Consider the following 22,013-nt stretch of genomic DNA (forward strand, 5'->3'; position numbering starts at 1 on the left):
CATGTGGAGCTTTTCTCCCCGGGCCTCTACTGAAAATGGAAATATATCCAGTTAGACTAGCCCGGTTAACAAATGTAAAATAAATAATAAATAAATAAAATTTAGTCTAGGCTATGGTGTGTGGATTAATGGTGTCTGTTTGTCCAACTCAAGTCCATGTTTATCTGGCTATTCTCTCATGTATAATAGTGATTCATATCCTAACATATGACTGCCAAGGGCAGTGAAGTCCTGCTGGGTTCACACATCATCATCAACACATTATGGTTTAAATTAGGGCATTAATACTGCAGCAGATGGGGAGCAGTTGGGAAACTAGGGAGCAGTCATTTTTACTGAAGTATACATAAGCTGAAAACAACAAAGGACACAGGAACACCATAACTATATAGCAAAAAAGTGTTTATAAGGCCTTCCTACTAGTTTTAGTTATGACCCCACCCCCATGGTTTAAGAAAATGGGTCTATGTCAGTGAATCGAAAGGTTCAGAATGTCGAATGCTAGATGTTCAAATGGGGAAGTTCGAAAAATGAAAATGTAGAAGCTGCGGAAATACAAATTCTTTCTCAGGGAAAGAATTTGGTAGGGTGTTTCTGCGGCTTCGACATTTTCTCCAGTTGGGTGCGAAAGTTACGGATCAGGTTAAGGTAAGTGTGCGAGTGTGACGGACGTCAGGGTTAGGGTGTGGGTAAGGTAAGTGTGCAAGTGTTACGGACATTAGGGTTAGGGTGCGGGGTAAGGTAAGTGTGTGAGTGTGATGGACTTTAGGGTTCAGGTGCAGGTAAGGTAAGTGTGCAAGTGTGACGGACATTAGGGTTATGGTGCGGGTAAGGTAAGTGTGCGAGTGTGATGGACTTCAGGGTTAGGGTGCGAGTAAGGTAAGTGCGTGAGTGTGACGGACCTTAGGGTTAGGGCTTGGGTTAAGGTTAGTGCATAGATAGGGAAAAAGTAGCTGTTCTGAGGTTTTGATGTTGTCATATTTCAAACTTCCAAGTTCCAACATATGGTGTTCGAAATTTTGGAAGTTCGATTATATGACATAGACCCAAGAAAATACTCATGTCTAAGCTGCCTTATTTTTTACTTTATACAGCTTTCATTTCTATATAATGCAACAGAAAATATGTATGTAGAGCTCACTTTAACAGAGTAGGTCAGAATTTATTCATAGAAGTTATAGGTTCATAGGTTCATAGGTAGATACTAGGCTATCTGCCCTAGGGCATTTATAAGCCTAGCCAGAGTGTGTTTGGCTTTCGCCTCCCTTTTAGATTAGAAACCAAGCAGGTAGAGTGCAAACCACCTAAATGTACTACGGTACCTCCAATAAGCGACAGTCCGGTTAGACACCACGTTCTCAAATCCACTGTTTAATCCACATAACACCAGACAAACATAATCCAAGCAGCAAAAGCTCGAATATAACGATACAGATACAAAAATCAAACACCCAGGGAACACGTAAAAATGCAGCAGTTAAGCGCTTTCAACCATTCGTCAACTGGTCTTCATCAGAACTGCTAAAGAAAGCGTTCAGTGAATTTAAATCAACTTTGTGGCGCCAAAACATGCAACTTCATTCTTAAAGAAATATACACATATATGTATATAATAATGTAAAAAGATAAGTAATATACATGAATAAACAAATAATACATCTCAATTAAATTGGCGCCACAAAGTTGATTTAAATTCACTGAACGCTTTCTTTAGCAGTTCTGATGAAGACCAGTTGACGAATGGTTGAAAGCGCTTAACTGCTGCATTTTTACGTGTTCCCTGGGTGTTTGATTTTTGTATCTGTATCCCTTTTAGATTAGTTAACTGTGCCTCTGTATAGTAGGTCACAGAAGATAGCCCTTTAAGGTTAGTTTACTGTGCCTCTGTCTAGCAAGGATACAGAAGAGATCCCAGGGGTAAACTTACAATCTCCCATCCACTCGTCAAGATTTCTCTTGAAGAGGGTCAGTGAGGGGCTCTGCCTAACATGAATTGGGATTCTGTTCCAGAGTGAGGGGAGCCTCTGGGATATGAATCTGTCCCTCCAGCATGTCCTATTTATTGCTGTGCTGAGGTTTAAGTCCCTGGAGCATGTATCTCTAAGGGATTTGGATTTCCTGAGGTGGAGCATGTCCATTAATTCTGGGTTAGACATGGCTTTGTACATCAGGCATAGATCGCCTCTGAGTAGGCGGTAAGCAACTGAGTAGAGCTGGAGTTTCTTTAGTCGAACTGCATAGGGCATCTGTTTGAGGCCCATGATTCTCTTGGTGAGGTACTTTTGGGGTCTCTCTAGTTGTTGCAGGTGTCAGGTAAGGTACATCCCAAATGGGGCATTGTATTCAATTATGGGCCTGATGAGTGATGAGTAGAGGGGCACAATGACCTCTCTATATAGAAGGTCTTTCTAACCACTTTGGCAACGTGATTGTCAAAGGAGAGATTACTATCTACTTGGGCCCCCAAATCCCTAATCACGTCTTCTGTACTTAATGGATTACCACCTATATGGTAATTTGTGAGCACTTTGTTTTTCCCAAAGGGGATGACTATGCACTTTTTGGCATTTAACTTGAGGCCGTGGCTCTGGCACCAGGTATCCGTCACTGTGAGACCCTTTTGGAGGATGCTTGTGTCAGCCAGAGAGTCGATTATGGCTCCCAGTTTGCAGTCATCTATTAAACTTGGTCAGCCATAGTCCTCCTGTGTTAGTCTGTACCTCAGAGAAGTATATACCGAACAAGAGCGGTCCCAGGACTGAGCCTTGTGGGAGGCCACTTGTAACTGGTTTAGAGTCTGACATAGCACCTGCAATTCTGACCATGTGGGTTCTATCCCTGAGCCAGTTTGCAACCCATCTTGTGACATAGGGGTTGATATTTAAGCTGGTAAGCTTATTTATGAGGCCTGAGTGGGGTATTGTATCGAAGGCTTTTGCGAGGTCCAGGTAGGCTGTGTGGACTACCTTCCCCTTATCTATGGCCTTGGTAACTGTTTCAAAGAAGTCAACTAGGTTTAAGAGGCAAGATCTGCCCTTAACAAAGCCAAATTGGGTAGGGTCCAGTGTCTGGAGGTTCCCAATGTCTTTGTTTATGAGTTCCATGATGATACGCTCCATAGCTTTGCAGACCAGACTAGTCATGCTTATAGGGCGATAGTTCCTGGGGTCCGTTCTGGCACCACCTTTGTGGAGCGAGACCACTGTTGCTGTACACCATTCTTTGGGCACATGTCCTGTAGTAAGGCTAAGTTTAAACAGTGACTTTATGTGAGGGTTCAGTTCTTCTTGGAGCTTGTGTAAGACGCAGTCCCGGACACTGTCCGGTCCCATTGATGCTGTGTTTTTTGCTTTTGAGAGGGCAGCTTTCACCGGTGCATCTGTGATGTCTGGGAGGCTACATTCTGTTAGAATAGACATTTTCTCTTTTGGGGGGAAAGGGGGGAGAAGTTTGCAATGAACCTGTCTGCCAGGATGTTGGCAATGTCTGTGGGTTCAGTGTATTTTTTGCCATTTTGCACTATCTCAGAGCATATCTGGGAGTTGCCACCCAGATTCCTGACATAACTAAAGAAGGCCTTGTGATTATCTTTAGCGTCTTGGGCAATTTTTCTTTTGAAGCTGGCCTTTGATGATTTTATGAGGGATCGTAGTTTCTTGCTAGTATTGATCAGAAATGCCATCCCTTTTTGGGATTTTGCTCTATCATGTAGTAGCTTCCTCCTTCTGTTGTATAGCTTATTTATGGCCGGGGTCCACCAGACAGGTCTCCTGCTTTTGGAGGAGTGAGTCTTGGTTTTATTTGGGATAGCACGATCCATGCATTCCTGTAGGTGCTCATAGAATGCGTTTGTAAAAGATTCTGCGGTTCGGGCAGTATTTTCCACTGGCCCGGGGGCTTTGAAGGATTCCACCTCAGTTTTGAGAAGTGTGAAGTTTGCTTTTGTGAAATTTTTCACAGTGGTTTCCTTGGCTGGGGGTGGGGATGGGATATGGATGTCTAGTGAGATTAGTTTATGGTCTGATCTTACCAATGAGGGTTTTCCCTCTGGTGTGGAACATAGAGTCCCCACGCTGGTGATGACCAGGTCCAATATGTTGTCCCCTCTTGTGGGAGTGGTGACCAGTTGTTCCATAGCATTTGAGTTTATAAATTCTATGAACTGTTGGGCAAGGGTGTTCGGGCTTGAGTAGTTTTCCCAATCAATGTTTGGGTAGTTGAAGTCACCCAATATTATGGTGTTTGGAGAGACTTTCATATTCTCCAATGTTCTCAGGAAGGCCAAGTGGGGTTCCTGAGATTGGGAGGGTGATCTGTAGCAGGCTACAAACTGAAAGGCAGTTTTGCCCACTGTTAGTTGCACATGGATGGTCTCCGATGCTTTGTGCAGTGCCATTAACCTGGAAATGTGGGTATCTTTGATGAATATGGATACTCCCCCTCCTTTTGTGTTTCGGTCCAGGTTTTGGGGCCGAAAAGCATGGTATGAGTTATAACCTGGTAGTGCTGGGGTGCTCTTGGGAGCCTTGAACCAGGTTTCTGTTACTGCACAGATATCGATATTCTCCATACTGAGGAGAGCCTCGAGTGCGTGCATCTTGAGGTTTAGACTTCTGGCATTGAGCAGCATTAGCCTTAGTTTTTTCTCCTTGTGTTGTCTATGGAGGTGGGTTTGCCTTTTGAGCCTAGCCTTAGCCAGTATTCGAAAGCCCAGGGGTGACAAGGTGCAAGCCATCCTTAGCGAAGCAACGTGGCTTATCGAGCATGTCATCCCAGCCTGACAGACTCTGGATCTCCTTTGAATGACACCAATACTTTAGCCAATTGTTAAAATTTATCATTTTGTCTTTATACTGTGGCATCATTCTTGGTGAGGGCAAGATGCTACTCAAGGTCAGGGTCATACTGGCTTGGGCTACATGATCAGAGAGCTCCTCTATGTCTCTTTTCATGTAGTCCAGGGAGGTACGTCTCAGGTCATTCACACCAGCATGGACAATAACAGAGTCATATTTGTACTTGCTTTGGAGTGACCTGAGTGCTTGTGTTATGTGGTGGATCCTGGCACCCTACAGGCAGCTTACAGTGACCTTCTCCTTGTTCAGTCTGGTGAGTGGGACGTCAGTGTGTGACAATAGAGTCACCTATTACAAGTGTATTTGGTGTGTTGTTTAGCCTTAAGGGCTGTGACTGTGTGGCACACTGACTTTGCGAAATATGTGATAGGTGGGTATTGTTGTGGGGTAGCAGTTGCTTGGATGTCTGTTTTGGAGGTCTCTGCTGCTTTGGCAGAGGAGAGGGTGGTCTGTGTACATAAGGCAATTATAACATTGCCTCAAGATTCCCAGATTCACTAGCTGGACTGGAGAGTAAACCTGAAACTGACTTTTGGACATGCCAGAATAGTATAAGGAGCTGCTTATTGACTGATCAGAAAGGACCAATAGGGAGCCAAGTATTTATAAAGAGTATAAGAGGGTGTAGTGCTTTAGTTTGTTAGTGTTTACTTATAAGATTTGAGCAAGTGCAGGGCTTTATAAGGAAAATAGAGTCACTTACTTTGAGAGTTAGAACAGTTCTAAGGGAAAAAGTGAAGAGTAGACTTTGTGGAGCTGGGAATAGTTTAAACCCGTTTAAGCAGCACTGCCCGATGCTGCGCGGTGCGCAAAACCGCGCAAATGCGGGTTTTAAAGCAGGGAAACTGAAAGAGATAGGAATTGACCCAAAACGGCCAATAAGCTACTAGTTTCTGGGCTGAGACCACTAATCCAGGGACAGATAGGCTGCTCAAAGCTCCCCACTCTCACTGATGAACAGAGAATCTTCCTCCTATCCAAGAAGGATATGGGCAACACAAGAACCTATACCACAGTCCGGAATTCAGCAAAGCCTGAAATCTGAACTAATCTAGTTCAGTAAAGGCGGGAAAAAGAATAACTGAAAATTAGTCAATTTTAATTAAATGTCAGGATGAGTTCAGCAGGACTGTTTTTTTTTTTTTTTACATATAACACATTTCTTATGGGATCAAAACTGACAGTGTACAAATTAATTTGTTTCTGCTATTAACAGAAACTTACAAAGTAGTGAATATCTTGTAAAAAGGGTGCAAGAAATTGTGAAACTTAAAAAGTAAATGGCATACAAGTCCCTAAAGACTGAAGCTTTACTTTATATTTGGTTTTAGATTTAATAACGAATTCACTCAGCTGTAATCTGTATACTGGACACTTTTTAGGAGGAGCCCGATCATATAAGAAGAATGGAGAAAGATTTTGGGTTTCAAAGGTACTAGTTATACTTGAAATTATACAAATCTGAATTACCAAAAGAAGCAGTGCCCCAGTTTTGATTTTTAATGATACAGAAATAGAAACCTGGTGTAACCTAACACAGAGGGATGCATCAGTTGAAACATGCTTTGTGAGGAAGTTTGCTAACAGATGAGGTAAAGGTCAGTACAGAGAAATGTGACCAGCAGGTGAGCAGGGCAGATACTGCAAATAAATTCCATTGGGACGTGAAAAAATCACTGAGATCAGACAGGAGCAGAAACTGTGAGTAAAATACAAATGATTCTTGTGATACCAGCAAACTAAATAAGAAAAAAAATGTTAACAGGAAAAAAATCTATAATGGATTGACTAGAAATTACTATGGCCTGAATTTCTGCAAAACTAAATATGGTTTCTGAGTTTCAACGGAGAAGCTTAAAATAAAGAACAGCAACTCACTGTAGCTAATGATAAACTAAACATAGATCCTTCATTTTGCTGTGTTGACTCTTGTTAATTTGCATCATAACTACTCATGTGATAAACCTAATAAAGTATTTCTATATTCCACCATTGACCCTACCCATTCTAAACAATGTATGCACATACATGTGCACACCCCCCTCTGCACACACACATGCATCTGCATGCGCTCGCGCGCGCGTGTGTGTGTGTGTGTGTGTGTGTGTGTGTGTGTGTGTGTGTACAGATACATATATAAAATGAAAGAAGACATGAATGTTCAGAGATTTCTGTGGAATATACATTTCAGGAAATAACATATGTGTCAGATTTCTCAAAACCTATGACAACCCCTTTGAAAATTAATAGTTTTCACCTCTCTGTCAGTGCATCTGGAAACTAAACATGAAGACTGATGAATATTTCTAACAGCACAACCTTTTTAGTAAAACCGTAAGAAGTAAAGTTGCATTACAGATGAGGAATCTTGGTGAGGAACGATCCCAGGTATAAAATCATTTTCTGCCTCAAGGTTATACAAGCGATTTAAAAACTAGATAATGAGCTTTGTTTCGATTATCCTATTGTAAGGGCAACAAACGAGTGTAACAACATGCAGCAGAATCTTCACAGATTTATCAATGACTTTACCGTGTATGTTCTATTGAAATTAACATGAACTAATTTAAGATCTGTAGCTTGCAGTGGTACATTTTAACATTTCTTATCTTATGGGTTAATGCTAAAAATTCAATCAGCAAGACAAACCAACAGATGCAAAAAAAAAAAAAAAAATCCATAAGAAAAAGTTTATTTCAACTTTTCCGTGTGAGTCTGTTCCATGGAAACCAACTGCAACAGTTTTTATACAATATGAATTTTTACTGATGCATAATTTTAAAATGTAATTTCAAAGTACTTCACTTGTGTCTCTTTATGAAAAAGAATGAAGAGATGGAATGGAAGATGACAGAAATGGACAAAGCAGCAAAAAAAAAAAGAAAAAACATAAAGACAGAAACCAGTGGACTGGATCAATTTTCAAGACCTGCATAGTGCTGTATGCCTGCATAGGCTGGTTGTAGAGGATCTGCCAAAGTAGGGCTTTGTGCTGGGGAGAAAGAAAGGCCCGAGATAAAAAGAGAAGAGAAAAAACAAAAGTTAAGAGTACAGTCATCACAACAAATAAATACAAATAATAAAAACAAAACACTGCAGTATAGTATATACAAATTTTAAGCTGCTTATCAGGAGCCCTTTGGAGATTCAACAATCATCCTCATCTCATCCCACTACTTGCAAAGTTCTACCTTTGGGATTCTTCTTGTTTTCCCACTTTGAAGCAGTCATGCCTTTATAAAGACTTACAGAGGTTCAGCCATCATAAATCTAATTTCTTTGAGAGTCACTTCTAATAGGGTTTTATCACTTAATCCGCACCGTGCTCATTCACAAGCTTGGGTATCACTTTGCATTACTTGATATCTCACACCTTTTATGAAACATCCATTGCTTAGCTCCTTTCTTTCTGTGACTGTCATTATTATTTCTGTCCTGCACATGGTCATCATGTAACATGTTCTCAGTATTACCTGAACTTCAGGAGATAGAGTCCTTACATGGCTACAAATAATGGTCCTTTTTTCCTCATATTAATTCAGACAAAATGTAGCTTTTCACATGATCCTTTTTTAAATGAGTTCCATTGTTTAAATGCATTACATAGCCTTATTTTGAAATGTATGTGTGTGTGTGTGTGTGTGTGTGTATCTATCTATATATATATATATATATATATATATATATATATATATATATATATATATACATACACATAGTGTGTGTGAGTGTGTGTGTGCGTGTGTGTGCGTGTGTGTGTGTGTGTGTGTGTGTGTGTGTGTGTGTGTGTGTGTGTGTGTGTGTGTGTGTGTGTGTGTGTGTGTGTGTGTGTGTGTGTGTGTGTGTGTGTGTGTGTGTGTGTGTGTGGGGTTGCAGTCTGAAACATGAAATGCTCATATGAATGAATAGATTTTCAGGCGGTAAATAAAATAATGATCTTATGTTTTCAGTGGATTTTTTGCCACAAGTGATTTGTATAGGATCGTGGTGAACATGGTTGTGAAGTCTCAGAGATGGTATATATAACTATCAAGGGTTATGGGTGGTTCAGGGGTGCTTGTCCCCCTGTAAAAAATGACTTTTAATTTTTGCTGTTTTCGATCATTGTAGATTCAATTTAAAATTATTGTTTTTTTGATGATTGGTATTGTGAATGGTCATATATATATATATATATATATATATATATATATATATATATATATATATATATATATATATGGATCCCTATCATATGATAGAAACCTCATTTGACTGAAACTCATTTGACTGAGACCATAAGATGAACTTTCGAAAAATTTCAATACACTGAAAAGTCACTTGACTGAAACCCATTAAGACTGAAACCCATAATACTCAATTTTAACATATAAAGTTTTAAACTGGACCATATAAAACTAGACTAGGTGGAGGGGCTACACCCCCCACACCCCTTAACTATATACACTAACTCCAGGATCGCACTACAGTGGGGAAAAGGACATAGTAGTGGCACCATGTAGACTTCTGTAAGGTACATGAAAGATATATGCCCTTTTCCCCACTGTAGTGCAATCCTGGAGTTAGTATATGTAGTGGGGGGGGGTTGGGGGGCTCCTTTTCCCCACTGTAGTGCAATTCTGGAGTTAGTATATATAGTTGGGGGTGTGTGGGGGGTGTAGCCCCCACCTAGTCTGGCTTTATATGGTCCAGTTTACAATTTAGTATGTTGAAATTCAGTATTATGGGTTTCAGTCTTATGGGTTTCAGTCAAGAGACTTTTCAGTATTTTGAAATTTCAGTCTTATGGTTTCAGTAAAATGCATTTCAGTCAAATGAGGTTATTATCATATGATAGGGATCCATATACATATATATATATATATATATATATATATATATATATATATATATATATATATATATAAAAGCACATTTGCAAAGTTTGCAAATGTCGAAGGCAAAATGCTTCGAATGTGCAATGAGCGAATGCACAGTGACATTCGCTCATTGCAGATTCGGCATTTTGGGGAAGATTGCACTATAGTGGGGATCTGAAAATGGACCCTTTCCTCACTGTGGTGCGATCTCGGAGTTAGTATATTAAAGTGGGGGGGTGTGCAGGGGGGCTTGCCCCCCTACATTACACTTCATTACACTATGTATTCGACTTTTGTGTTTGAAAATCAGCAAATCTGTTTTCCGATTTGCTGATTTTCAAACATTGGAAGCTGTCGGGGTTTTGAGTTTCGTGCTTACAATTTGCTCATATGAGCAATCGCACGAGTGATTATCGTCCATGTAAAGGTAAACATATATATATATATATATATATATATATATATATATATATATATATGTATATATACACACACACACACACACACACACACACACATATATATATATATATATATATATATATATATATATATATGTGTGTGTGTGTGTGTGTGTGTGTGTGTGTGTGTGTGCACGCGCGGCATGCGCCTGGGGGCGTAACCTGTTATTAAACAACTTGTAGCGCTCACCTTTCCAACCAACATTCAATGTACAGATTTCATATGCACTAGTTTGATAATTCACAAAGGCACTTGTTTTACACTTCTCAAATGTACCTCACTAAGAGAAATGTTCCTAATTTTGATTTAAAAAACTTCATGTTTTTAACACTTCCATAATGAAACAGTGTGTCACACATTCAGTGTTAAGTATTGTTTTAATTGCTATCCATTGTAAGTAATACTGACTCATATTAATTAATCAAAAGAACTTATCATAAGTATATTGTAATATTAACCATCTTTTAAATTTCCTAGTTGAAGCTTTTAGTAAACTGTTAGTAAAAGTTCCAGATTTTGCCCATTTGCTCCACATTATGAGAGGGAACATTCAATATTTTGGGAATGGAAGGTTGAGAGCTTTGACTTGCTTCTCACAAGTCTCTCCTACTAGAATCTCAGGCAGACCTTTTCTCTCTTATGGTCAAATTAATGTAACTTTGACCATAGACTAACCCTTATTAATTAATACAACGTTTTCCCTTCTGTGGGATTGTTTTAAAACAGTCTTGGATTTCACAAATCCAATATGGTCTTAATATGTCCTAGCTTTGTTCCCTATACGGACCTCATCAAACTCAACATCCACCATTAAATGAGCCTCATCTACTCAAGTCCAAGCATTATAAGATCATCTGTCTGTACAGTGTCATATATTATTTTTGTAAAAGAAAACATGCTGTCAATGTAAGACTCACTAAAACTCTTTATAACCTTTGGTAAACCTATTCAGCCCTCCTGTGCTGTCATTTTAATAAGATTTTACCATCATACAAATTCATCTGAGAAAATATTGGAAATTATATGACCCTCAATGAACCACTGATGACTTACCATGTGCTATTCCTTTCTCTTTTTCTGATCTCTTACATATTCTCATTAATTTCAAAGAAAACTGCTGGCTTGTCTCACACTTTGTGTAACTTTGGTAAAATAAAAAGAAAACCACAAGTAATGATGGAGCGCTGTATCACACAAAATGAGCTTTAATCCACTGGTTTAGTGCTTTCAGCCCAAGAATTAGGCCTTCATCAGAACAGTTCTGATGAAGGCCTAATTCTTGGGCTGAAAGTGCTAAACCAGTGGATTAAAGTTCATTTTGTGTGATATATTAGTGTAATGGCCGTACATTATGATCAGTGACTAGCTGTCATTGATGTCACAGACAATATATTCTGATTTAAAATCAAAAGGAAGTTGTTGATTTAGAACCTCTTTGAGCTCAGCCCAGAAGACACTGCAGACTCGGCATTTTGGGGCAGATTGCCCCAGTCAGTACGTCAAGTTTAATTATCATTACAGGACATGCCATAGCATACTGAAAACTGGTAGCAGCAGCAGCAGCATTGCTTCACACCTGAAGCAAGTTCGAGTTTTATTTTTTATTTATCTATGATTGTTGTACATACTACTTCACCTCACCACAAAGTATAGCCCATCAGCAAGCCTTCTGCCACATCAGGACCTCCTTGGCTTTTGCTTTTCCCCTACAGATAGAACATAATTTTAGTCTCTGCATACTTCACTCATTGTGTAGAATGATAAGGCCCAGCAACACAAGTTCCATTAATAGCTCATGGGTTTGATGGCAAAATAAGGCAGATGGGCGTACCTGTTCTGGACATGGGGAAGGGGGGAGGGACTGTGACAGGTAGTCCGTCAATGAGCTCTGACAGAGTATTGTGCTCAGAAGGAAGACTTTGTGGAGGTAAATAAATCCCAACAATGTAAATTAAAAATCACTTTGACAATATGAATGGTAGGAACCAGATAAATTAAAAACACTTCGACAATAAGAGATCCTGACCATGCTTTACTCCTAGTTGTTCAGTAGTGTTACCGTTAAAAGATAAAGTTTATCCATTTAAGGCAGGGCCCATTCATTGTAATCAATGTCCTTCACTTATGCTAGAGCTTAAAATGGAAATTAGGTCTACAGACAAAATATGGCCTCTTTAAAAAACTGCTTGAAATCCTGATTTCCATAGCTACCAGTTGCCCTGTAGAAGACAAACAAGAATAATAAAAAAAAGGTAATGACCAGAGATGGACTAACGGCCTTCATTTATTATATTTACTTATGAAGTTGTAATTTCCTCATGGCTTCATAAATCAATGCCAGTACTGCACTTTCACAATACTGACACCTGCTGCTAGGACACCCTTGGCAAATAGCACATGATGTGGTTGCCAACCTTGTCTCACCCTTGTTATACCTCTGGTCAAGATCACACTACTGAAATCTTGAGTTACATTAACAGTCTGCACCAATACCTTATCCAGTTACTAATCAGTCACTAAAATTGACAGTCAGTTGTGTGCTCAATACACTAATAATTGATTCTCATATGGGCAATCATTAGTGTATAACTGCTGCCTTTTTGCACTAAAGACTGGGGTTGCTGTATCCCCGAGATTTCTCCTTTCTACCAAGAGGCTGCAACCTCTTAGTAATGAGGGAGAAAGTGTGATTTTCTTTGGTTTTATTTTATTCAGCTTGAATGCTATTCACTTTGTGCAAGTCTGCTCCTTTGTGATAGAGTTGTTTTGTAGTTTCAACAAAATATGCTTTCTGGGTTTTTTTTCTTGTTTTTTTATAGTGCTGCCATTGTAAAATAGATTTCATGATATGGTCACAAATATTCTTGGGGATGACCTTAGAAGAAGTACTGCTTGTTGTCTTAGCATACCTCAAAATATACTGCTTGTTGTCTTAGCATACCCCAGAATATTCTGCCTGTTGTCTTAGCATACTGCAAAATGTACGCTGCTACCCCTGCAAATAAGGAGGTGGGAGCCATCCTCTGCCTTATGATTGGCTCCTTGTTTTTGTGTGCCCCCTCATTCCATGACACAGGTGTAAACTATACTTTACCATGTGCTGTTACTCTCTGCTTCTTACCTCCAGAGTGTCCACCTAGTGTGGCAGACACCCCCACCTTAGTGAAAAGAGCAGTTGTTTCATAGGATCAAAGGGAATACAATGCAACTGAACCACAAGACCATTTACACTTTGCCAATATCCACCCCAGTGTTGCATCCCACATCTTAAGAAGGGCAAACCAGTTCAGTCCAAGAGTAAATTTATAGGTACCCATGCAATCATCCATGTTTAATCCACAAAATGCTAGGGTGTTACTATGTTTAACTTGCAGAGGAAGTTTATTGTGGTAATACTTTAGGTAATGGGTAATACATTTCTATCTCCAGCATATTTTATGTACTTGCTGGTGCAGATTTAAGTCCCTAGTTGTGGTATTAATGAGCTATTTGACTTCCAAAGATGCAAGAGATTAAGGAGGATGAAGTTCTTAATGATGTGGAACACAATGCATAGATCACTGTGCAAGAGCCTATAAGAAAGTAAGCAAAGGGATAGCACTTCAACCCTTTTCTGATAGTCGTGAACTTTATATGAACAATCTCAACAATTGGGCTAATTAGCTAATTACGTCCGCATAAAGAAAGATGATAACTTCTTTTGACCTGGATGAAATGCTGGGCTTTGCCAATTGTACTTAGGCTAATGGGCCTATAGTTTACTGGGTCATTGGAAGGGCCAGCCTTGTGTAGGAGCATCACCTCTGCAGTTAACCATACTTTGGGCACCGATCCTATAGCTAAGCTCTCATTAAACAATTTAAGGAGGTGGCTCCACAAGGGCGTGTTTGGTGATATTTATTAGACATCCAGGTAAATTGCTAGGACCCATGAAAGTAGTATTTTTGGTTCTAGAAAGCACCTTCCGTACATGTCCCTTTATGATAACAGGAGGTGTAAGGGATTTAGGAATTTGTGGAATTAAGAGAGTTGTTTCAGGGGTAAAGTTTGTACTTTATTTGCTATGTCTATTGGTCTGAGTGGGTAGTGCAATTTTGGATGCAAACAGAACACTGTAAGATATTATTTACTAGTTTCTTAATGTAACTAAAAAAGGACTTATGATTGCCCTTGGTTTCAGAAATAATTAAAGTTTATGATTTGCATTACTAGCCATGATATTAGCTTTCAGTTCTTTACTGATATTCTTAAATTAATATTTAATATGATGAATTTTCATTCTGTTGTATGATTTGAGAAGTTTATTTCTCCATTTACAGAATTTATTTAAACTAGTAGCCTACTAGGGTGGTTTGTTCTTAAACTTCCCAATATATTTGTCTATAGTAGAAATGGTCAGGATGAGGCACTTGTCTATGTTAGAAAATAATTCCTTTGAATAATTAGCAGCTGTGGCAATGTTGGATCTGGTTATTTTACAAATGAAATTGGATAGTTTACAATAAAATTAAAGGAGGTTAATTTGTTTGAAATCCCTGACTTCAGAATTATTAACTATAAGAGATTTTGAAAGAGAAGGTTAATAGTTTATAGTCTGACTAAACCAGGGGTGAAGAAACTACTTTTTACACCTGTGGTAAAATGGTTCCACTTTTACTAAACAATATCTGCATGTTAGAACATAATCATCCAAAGTATATGAAGAGAAATATTTTATTTATTTATTTATTGCATTTGTTAACCGGGAAATTTGTTTCAGAACAGATTATGTTTATACAAGGAAAGAATTTATTACATAACATCTATACACTGGTATCAGTTTTTGGTTAAGTCAAAGAACAATGGGATACTAGTTATAGATATATTTTTGATTTTGGTTATATTAACAAGAGTGGTGTTATTGATATAGTTTGCTAATAGAAGACAGTAATGACTACTGAATACCATGTTTATAGAAATTCTGTAAAAAATTTATAATTAATAATTTGAATGTTTTGAAAGGCTATCATGAATTGTTCAATTTAATGGGAGAAAAAACAAAGTTAATTCATAAAAAGGCATTTAGTTTTAAGAATTTGTTTGAACATAACAATGGTGAGATAAAATATGTATACAAAAAACAGTTGTCACTTATAAATGTACTTTGTGTCACCAATGTCGTTTTAACAAGAGCAGTTTGTTTACAATGGTGGTACCTTTAGACAAGATGAATGGATCTAAAGCACATTTTAATCGCCTTTTTAGAGGGTGTGATATCAGTTCCATTTTAGACAAAACAGAGAGGGAACTTGAATAGCAACTTTTGTTGAATACTCTTGCTTCAGTACCTCCTGGTTTAATCAATGCCATTTTTTTAAAATGCCTTTTGAGGCACATGATATAACAAAATATTGACACCTTTTTCTGATTGGTTGACACATTATCACATCTTTAATAACTGTATTTAATATGATTGTTTAGTAGTCATGTCAGTTTTGAGTAAGTAGAATTAAAGATGAAAATGCTTAGCTTGTATATTTTTGTAGCATTGTGTAGTCCTTTTGTGTGTGTGTGTTTGATTATATTTTACTACCAAAAAATGGTCTCCATCTGTTCTTCTGTGTTGGTTATAGGTAGTCCGTCAAGTGCACTTAAGAATCTTATGTGGTCATCAGTAGACATGGAGGATATCCTGTAGCAGGCTATAAGTTGTTAGTCTGCTTTGTGCAGAGCAAGTTGATGTTCAGTGAGCTCAGTTTGTGGATCTCTGGGTGTCTGTCTAAAGGGGATGTGCTCTTTGGAAAATTTGGAAATGCCACTGCAAAACTTAGGTATGGAGTGAGTGCGATCTTTACACTGAAACCATATCTCAGTAACTACACAAATGTGCATGTGTTCAACTTGTAATAGAGCCTCAAGATAAGGCAATTTGGTTTTAAGACTTTTGACACTGAAAAGATTGACGTTGATATGGTCCAGTTTATGGCTGGAAACTGCTACATTACTATCTGCAATGCCGGGATGTGTATTCGCTGGACTGTGCTTGAAAAGGCACTTTGGGGTCAGCAAGGGCTTTATCCAGTTTGCAGAAGTCATGGAACAAAAGGTGCAGGTAATTTGTGGTGAAGCAAGATGGATTGTGGATCATCTTGTCCCAAGTTGAAACAGGCTGGATCTAGAAAGGCATGAACTATTAAGACAAATGTTGAAGCCAATGGTCTTTTCTTTGTATACAGTTATCAATCTGGGTAAAGGAAGGATTACACTCAAGACCAGCATCTTGCCTGAATTGGATGTATGCATGCATGGAAAGATCCAACATGCCTTTCTGTGTGTCCCTTGGGTTATGCACCTGAAGTCATTCTCACCCACATGGGCCACCACTGGGCTGTAATCATATTTGTCTGGTAAGAGAGACTTTGGAGCCCTTGTGATGTCACAGATCCTGGCACTAAGAAAGACAACTAACTGCAAGTCTGTCTGTGTTCAGTGTTGTGACTGCAGAGTCAGTGTGCCTGACAATACAATTACTGATTACTAAGACATTACTGTTTTTATTTACAAAACTTCAAGTATTAGACAGCTTGCAGTCTGCCTCTTGATGAGCCTTTGCTATGTGTGTGAACAATCTGTGGGTGTAGTGCAGGACATCTGTTGAGACCGAATCTTCTTATTCTTAGGAGGTTTTGGTAGTAAGTTTTTCACAACCTTGGCATAAGTCACTTTACTGCAGCTGTGATGAGATGACAGTAGTAGTGAGTGATGTTCACAGACTATCTTTACTGGGTGAGAGGGATATCTCCAGATGGTACAGATATTTGCACCTCTCACAGATTAAATTATTTGTGTCAAGTGGAAGTTCATTGTTTGCAGACATATTGCAGTTCCTATACTGCCTGAGGGTACTAAGTACTACAATGACAGCAGCAGAAGGGATATAAGCTGTTTTAATTTCCACTTTGCCCAGATAAGCTTTGTATTTAGTTTGGTTTAAGTGCCCAAAATATATGGGTCTACATTAGTGTGACAAAATTTACTTTCATTGAACACCTTTATGGAGCCGTATTCAGCAAAAATCACGTCCATGATTCTCAGAATTTTGCAAGGGCAATGAAGTAGTTAGGCAACTACACAACTTTTCTCTTTTCCCTATTGCAATCTGATCTCGGAGTTGGTATATATAGTTAGGGGGTGTGGGGGGCCCAGCTCCCTACATTGAAGGTTTGGGAGTGAAGCCCCCCACTTGGATGGCTTTGATTTAGTTAGTTGTGGGTCCATTGTGCCACAAGGCAATTGTTTCATTGCCCTTGGAAAATTCAGCAAATCGTGGAAGTGATTTTCCCTGAATATGGGTTGATAAAGAGGTGTTCGCTGAAAATACATTTCGGCAAACTAATATAGACCCAATATACTGTTTGTAGCAAGTTTAGGAGTATGTTGTAAAAGGAGAGCTAAGCTAACTGAAGGCACAGCCAGTTCTGAGCAGCTAAGAGTGGTTTAGGACATCCATGCATACATTGGAAACACACAGCTGGCACTATACAGCAAAAAGGAGTCTGCTCAACTGGTAACAATGAAATAACACTTAGGGGGACAGTGCATAACTAACAGCAACCCTGAACAGTGCTTCATGATGGTCCCCAAACACTGACAAACTAAATTATGCCCAGCCAGCAGCATGTTGAATTTCAGAAGACCAGCACATTACCTTTTCTCAGAAGGTAATCAGTAGAACTGCTTCAAGATTCCCTGCAAACACTACCAAACTAAATTATGCCCAAACAGCAGTATGCATTGAAATCACAATAAAACACACACACATGCACACTCACACACACACACACATACACACACACACACACACACACACACACACACACACACACACACACACACACACACACACACACACACACACACACACACACACACACACACAAGCGTGTGCAGACACACACACACACACACACACACACACACACACACACACACTTCCCTAGTGCTTAAAGGAACTGAAAAAATAAGACAAAGGCATTTAAAAAAAATGATCCAATCTGCTTTCAGCAGGATCATGGATCCAGAGCTCACAATACATCAGAGAAAAGGAAAGCAAGCCTTACAAGCTGAACCAAACACAAAAACAGAAAACTGAAACAATCAGAATACAACTTGCTACTAAGCCAGCAGTAATTGGAATCCCCAGAACAACAGGCAATTGCATTCTGTCACAAGATAATCACTAGCAAGATGGCCTCTAGGTAATGGCCCTAACTAAGTTCTGCTAACCAACAGTACTTTTAAACTCCAAGAACAATAGCAAATAACATTCTCTCACAATATAATTACAGGCAATATTACAGGATGTTCCCCAAATACTGTCAAACTAAGTTAGGCCCATTTAAGTTGGTCCATCCTTTCTATTGTGGCATTTAAGTTTAATTTCTGCTAACCATTATCAAAGGAAGACTTCAACGCAATGATAAGGAGAGTAACAGATAATTCTGACAGATGGAAGCACTACACTGGATTGACTCTGTCTTTACTGATTTCCTGTATGTTGAAACCAAAGTCCCTCTACACAAGTATGAAAAAACACTGAGCATAAAATGAACATGAAATCTCAAATATATCAAAATGTCAGTCCAACAAGCACAATAAAGTTTCTTCGAGTAAAAAAAAAAAAACATCAGTTCAACCATAGGTCAAGACCCAGTGACCCTGGAACAGGAACTACTTCTCCTGATTCCCCCTACTTCATTATTTTTACTCTTGGCTGTATAACCTGGGAGATGAGTGGAATATCCTGATTATAACAGAGTATCACAGTCTTGAGATTATGCAGCACTGGACAGAGAACAGCAGAATACCAAGGGTATGGTGAAAGGCTGCAGAGCCTCATGTCAAGCAGTTTTAATATTTTTACATATCATGTGAAGATATTATTATGAATGCAATATTTTAGTACATTTTTAGTGGTGATTAACTCAATTTACTTATCTGTAGCACTTTCTTGATAGATTAAAGTACTTGAGAAACAAGAATAGGACAACCACGACAAAGTACATATATTTAATAAACAATAAGCAGTAAACAGATAAGCGCTTTTGGAGATGCCTTTCATCAGATCACATTGGGACTGATTTTCTCCTTGTTGCTGTTTGTCTACTTTCATGATAGATGATAGGCGCCGTCAGAGTTCTTAATCACATCACCACTTATTACATCACCACTTTGCTTATTAATCTTGTTACTGGCTGTGTCTGGAATTACCTTACTTCATCTACAGTACACTACTTACTCAAAAGAAAATGTTTTAATAATTAAAAAGAAAGAAAATAACTTATACAGCCACACTGCCATTACAAAGACTGGTTACTATTCATATAATTGGTTATCCATATTTGGTCCATCTAGCACTGGTGCCATTCCCTGTTTTTCTCAGCTCTAATGAAGAAAAAAAGTCCATTCCCCAATCTGAAAAGTGGTCCTCACCTCAAGCGCAAGCAAGAGGGATCCCTATTGGCATTCCTTGGATCCTGAAGAAGTCAAAAGGTTCTTTACTGTAAACTGTAGCAAGTGAGTTGCTACAAATTTAATCAGTGTCTTGCTAAAGTTTAAATACCACACATGGAGTGCCAAAGCCCTTCACTCCTAATCACTAATGCACTATCGGCCTTTTCTCTTGATTGGCCATCTCCAACTGCATCCCCTGACATCTTGAATTTGGGGTTGCTGCTCCCTCCATCTATGCGCCTGCTAATAAGTAATGATTCACCGTGACATGAAGGAGGATGGCAGACTATTTCAGTAGATACTTGTCTATGTGGGAAGAGAAATATTAGAATATGTGGCTGGACCAACCCTTTGCTGCAAGCAGAAGTTTTGCATCATGGGAAAGAGATCACATGTAATACATGTATATAGCAACTGCTCATAGCTGTATTTTGTATAGATATGAACAAGCATATTACTAGGGCATGGATACAGAAAAAATGAAAATAACACAATAGTAATGTACAATTCTGCATCCTGTCTAACACAATTCCATGCTGACACCAGAACCAGAATAACAACTCTACATTAAATGTGGTTGTTTTCTTTGTGATCAATCACTAGAGACACTTAAAAAAGTCATTAAAGTAAAATATTATACCTTCATGTTGCTGTGTTCTATTTCTACAACAATGTATCTTTGCATGCTATAATAGACTTCTCCAGTCTTCTTCCAAAGGAAATCTCCGGTTGAATGCAATGTTTCATTCTATATTACAACATGATTGTGCCTGAATTTGCATTAAAACTTTAATATTTTTGAAGTAAAATGTTCCATTTCTCAAAAAAAAATTAACTTTCTCTTTGTTGTACTTTGGAGATATATATATATATATATATATATATATATATATATATATATATATATGTATGTATGTATGTATATATACATATTTGAGTCTATTTTGGAATACTGAAATACCAGAAGGCTGACTTTTAAAATCCCGAGATGAGACACCCGGCAACCACAAAAAACTGACATCCCAGAACACTGACTTGCAACTCCAGGTAAGTAACCACTTGGCCAACATGTTGAACTTTGCCCCTTAACCTCGTGGTAGTGCAACCTCACAGTTGGTATATTTAGTTAGGGAGGTTGGGGGCAAAGCCCCCCCCCCCTACATTTGCGGGTTTAATTTGCTTTGGGTTTAATTTTGTTTTTTTTGGCCAAGTGGTTACTTACCTGGAGTTGGAAGTCAGTGATCTGGGACATTTGTTTTCTGTGATTGTTGGCTTTCTCGCCTTGAGAGTTTAAAAGTCAGCCTTCTGGTATTTTGGTCTTCTGAAGTAGACACACACACACACACACACACACACATATATATATATATATATATATATATATATATATATATATATATATATATATATATATATATATATATATTAGTTTATTATACATTGACTGCATAATGTGGAAGTAAAAGAAAATGAAAAATAAAAACAGAAGGAGCTTTCCACGGAGTACATAAACACCTACTTGAGTCTTATGAAGTAAGTAGTAGTAGTTGTTGTTTAGCACAACAAGTGATATCAAGCACCCATTCTAATTCCTCTTAAACCACACCATTACTGCTTGCAATCGCATTTATTTCATTCCTCTCACTAACATGACATTTAAACATTTCCATATTCATGTTTTTACCATCACTCCCATTGTACTCAATTCATAACATTACCTCTATGCACATGCATTTAAACTGTATCCCCCTGGACTTGTAGGTCATTGTTTCAGAATGTATTACAGTAATATTTATACTATTACCTCTCTGTATTCACATTTATACCAACACCCCCTGCACTCACATTTTTGCCAATAAGCCCACAGCACTCATATTTATACCACAAAACATTCATATTTTCTCTGGCTGGCCATACCTGGATAAGGATGGATGCCATTTGTGTAGATAGTCTCTGTTGCTGGTTGGCCATTGGTCTGTGGAGGGAGAGGACTAAAACCATTTACCCCAATTGGGGTTGCAATACTGGGTACTGTTGCTGTTCCAATCCCTGGTGGGGTACTTGTACCTAAAGTTTGAGAAAGAAATGAGTTAAATTCAAAATAAGTGATAATGACAGTGCACTCTACTGCAATTAGATTGTCAGCACGAAAACACCATGCAGCTGTGGACTGCAACTGCTACATTCCTGGTTGCTTTCCGTTTCACAAAAGGTACATCATCCACTTTGTTTTATATGTTTGGCATTCTGTAATTTGTCCTTTATACAGCTGACACATCCCACCCCACCACCCCAAACAATGTTTCACTATTTAAACTATTGTAAAATAAATGCTGATATAGAG

General features: G+C 38.5%; 1 protein-coding gene across 3 annotated transcripts in view; it reads right to left on the reverse strand.

The window, feature by feature from the left end:
* LOC122806720 (CUGBP Elav-like family member 4) overlaps window positions 1-22,013 on the reverse strand; it is a 1,919,882-nt gene that overhangs the window by 129,164 nt on the left and 1,768,705 nt on the right. For all 3 annotated transcript variants that reach the window (XM_044077371.1, XM_044077372.1, XM_044077370.1), the window contains exons 8-9: window positions 21,587-21,736; window positions 7,786-7,848 (exon numbers count right to left, since the gene is read on the reverse strand). In XM_044077371.1, the coding sequence (XP_043933306.1) occupies window positions 7,786-7,848; window positions 21,587-21,736 (213 nt within the window). The remainder of the gene's footprint in view (window positions 1-7,785; window positions 7,849-21,586; window positions 21,737-22,013) is intronic.

Source organism: Protopterus annectens, chromosome 7.part0 (assembly GCF_019279795.1).
Source record: "Protopterus annectens isolate FY-2018-M chromosome 7.part0, PAN1.0, whole genome shotgun sequence".
In the NCBI taxonomy this organism is placed as follows: domain Eukaryota; kingdom Metazoa; phylum Chordata; order Ceratodontiformes; family Protopteridae; genus Protopterus; species Protopterus annectens.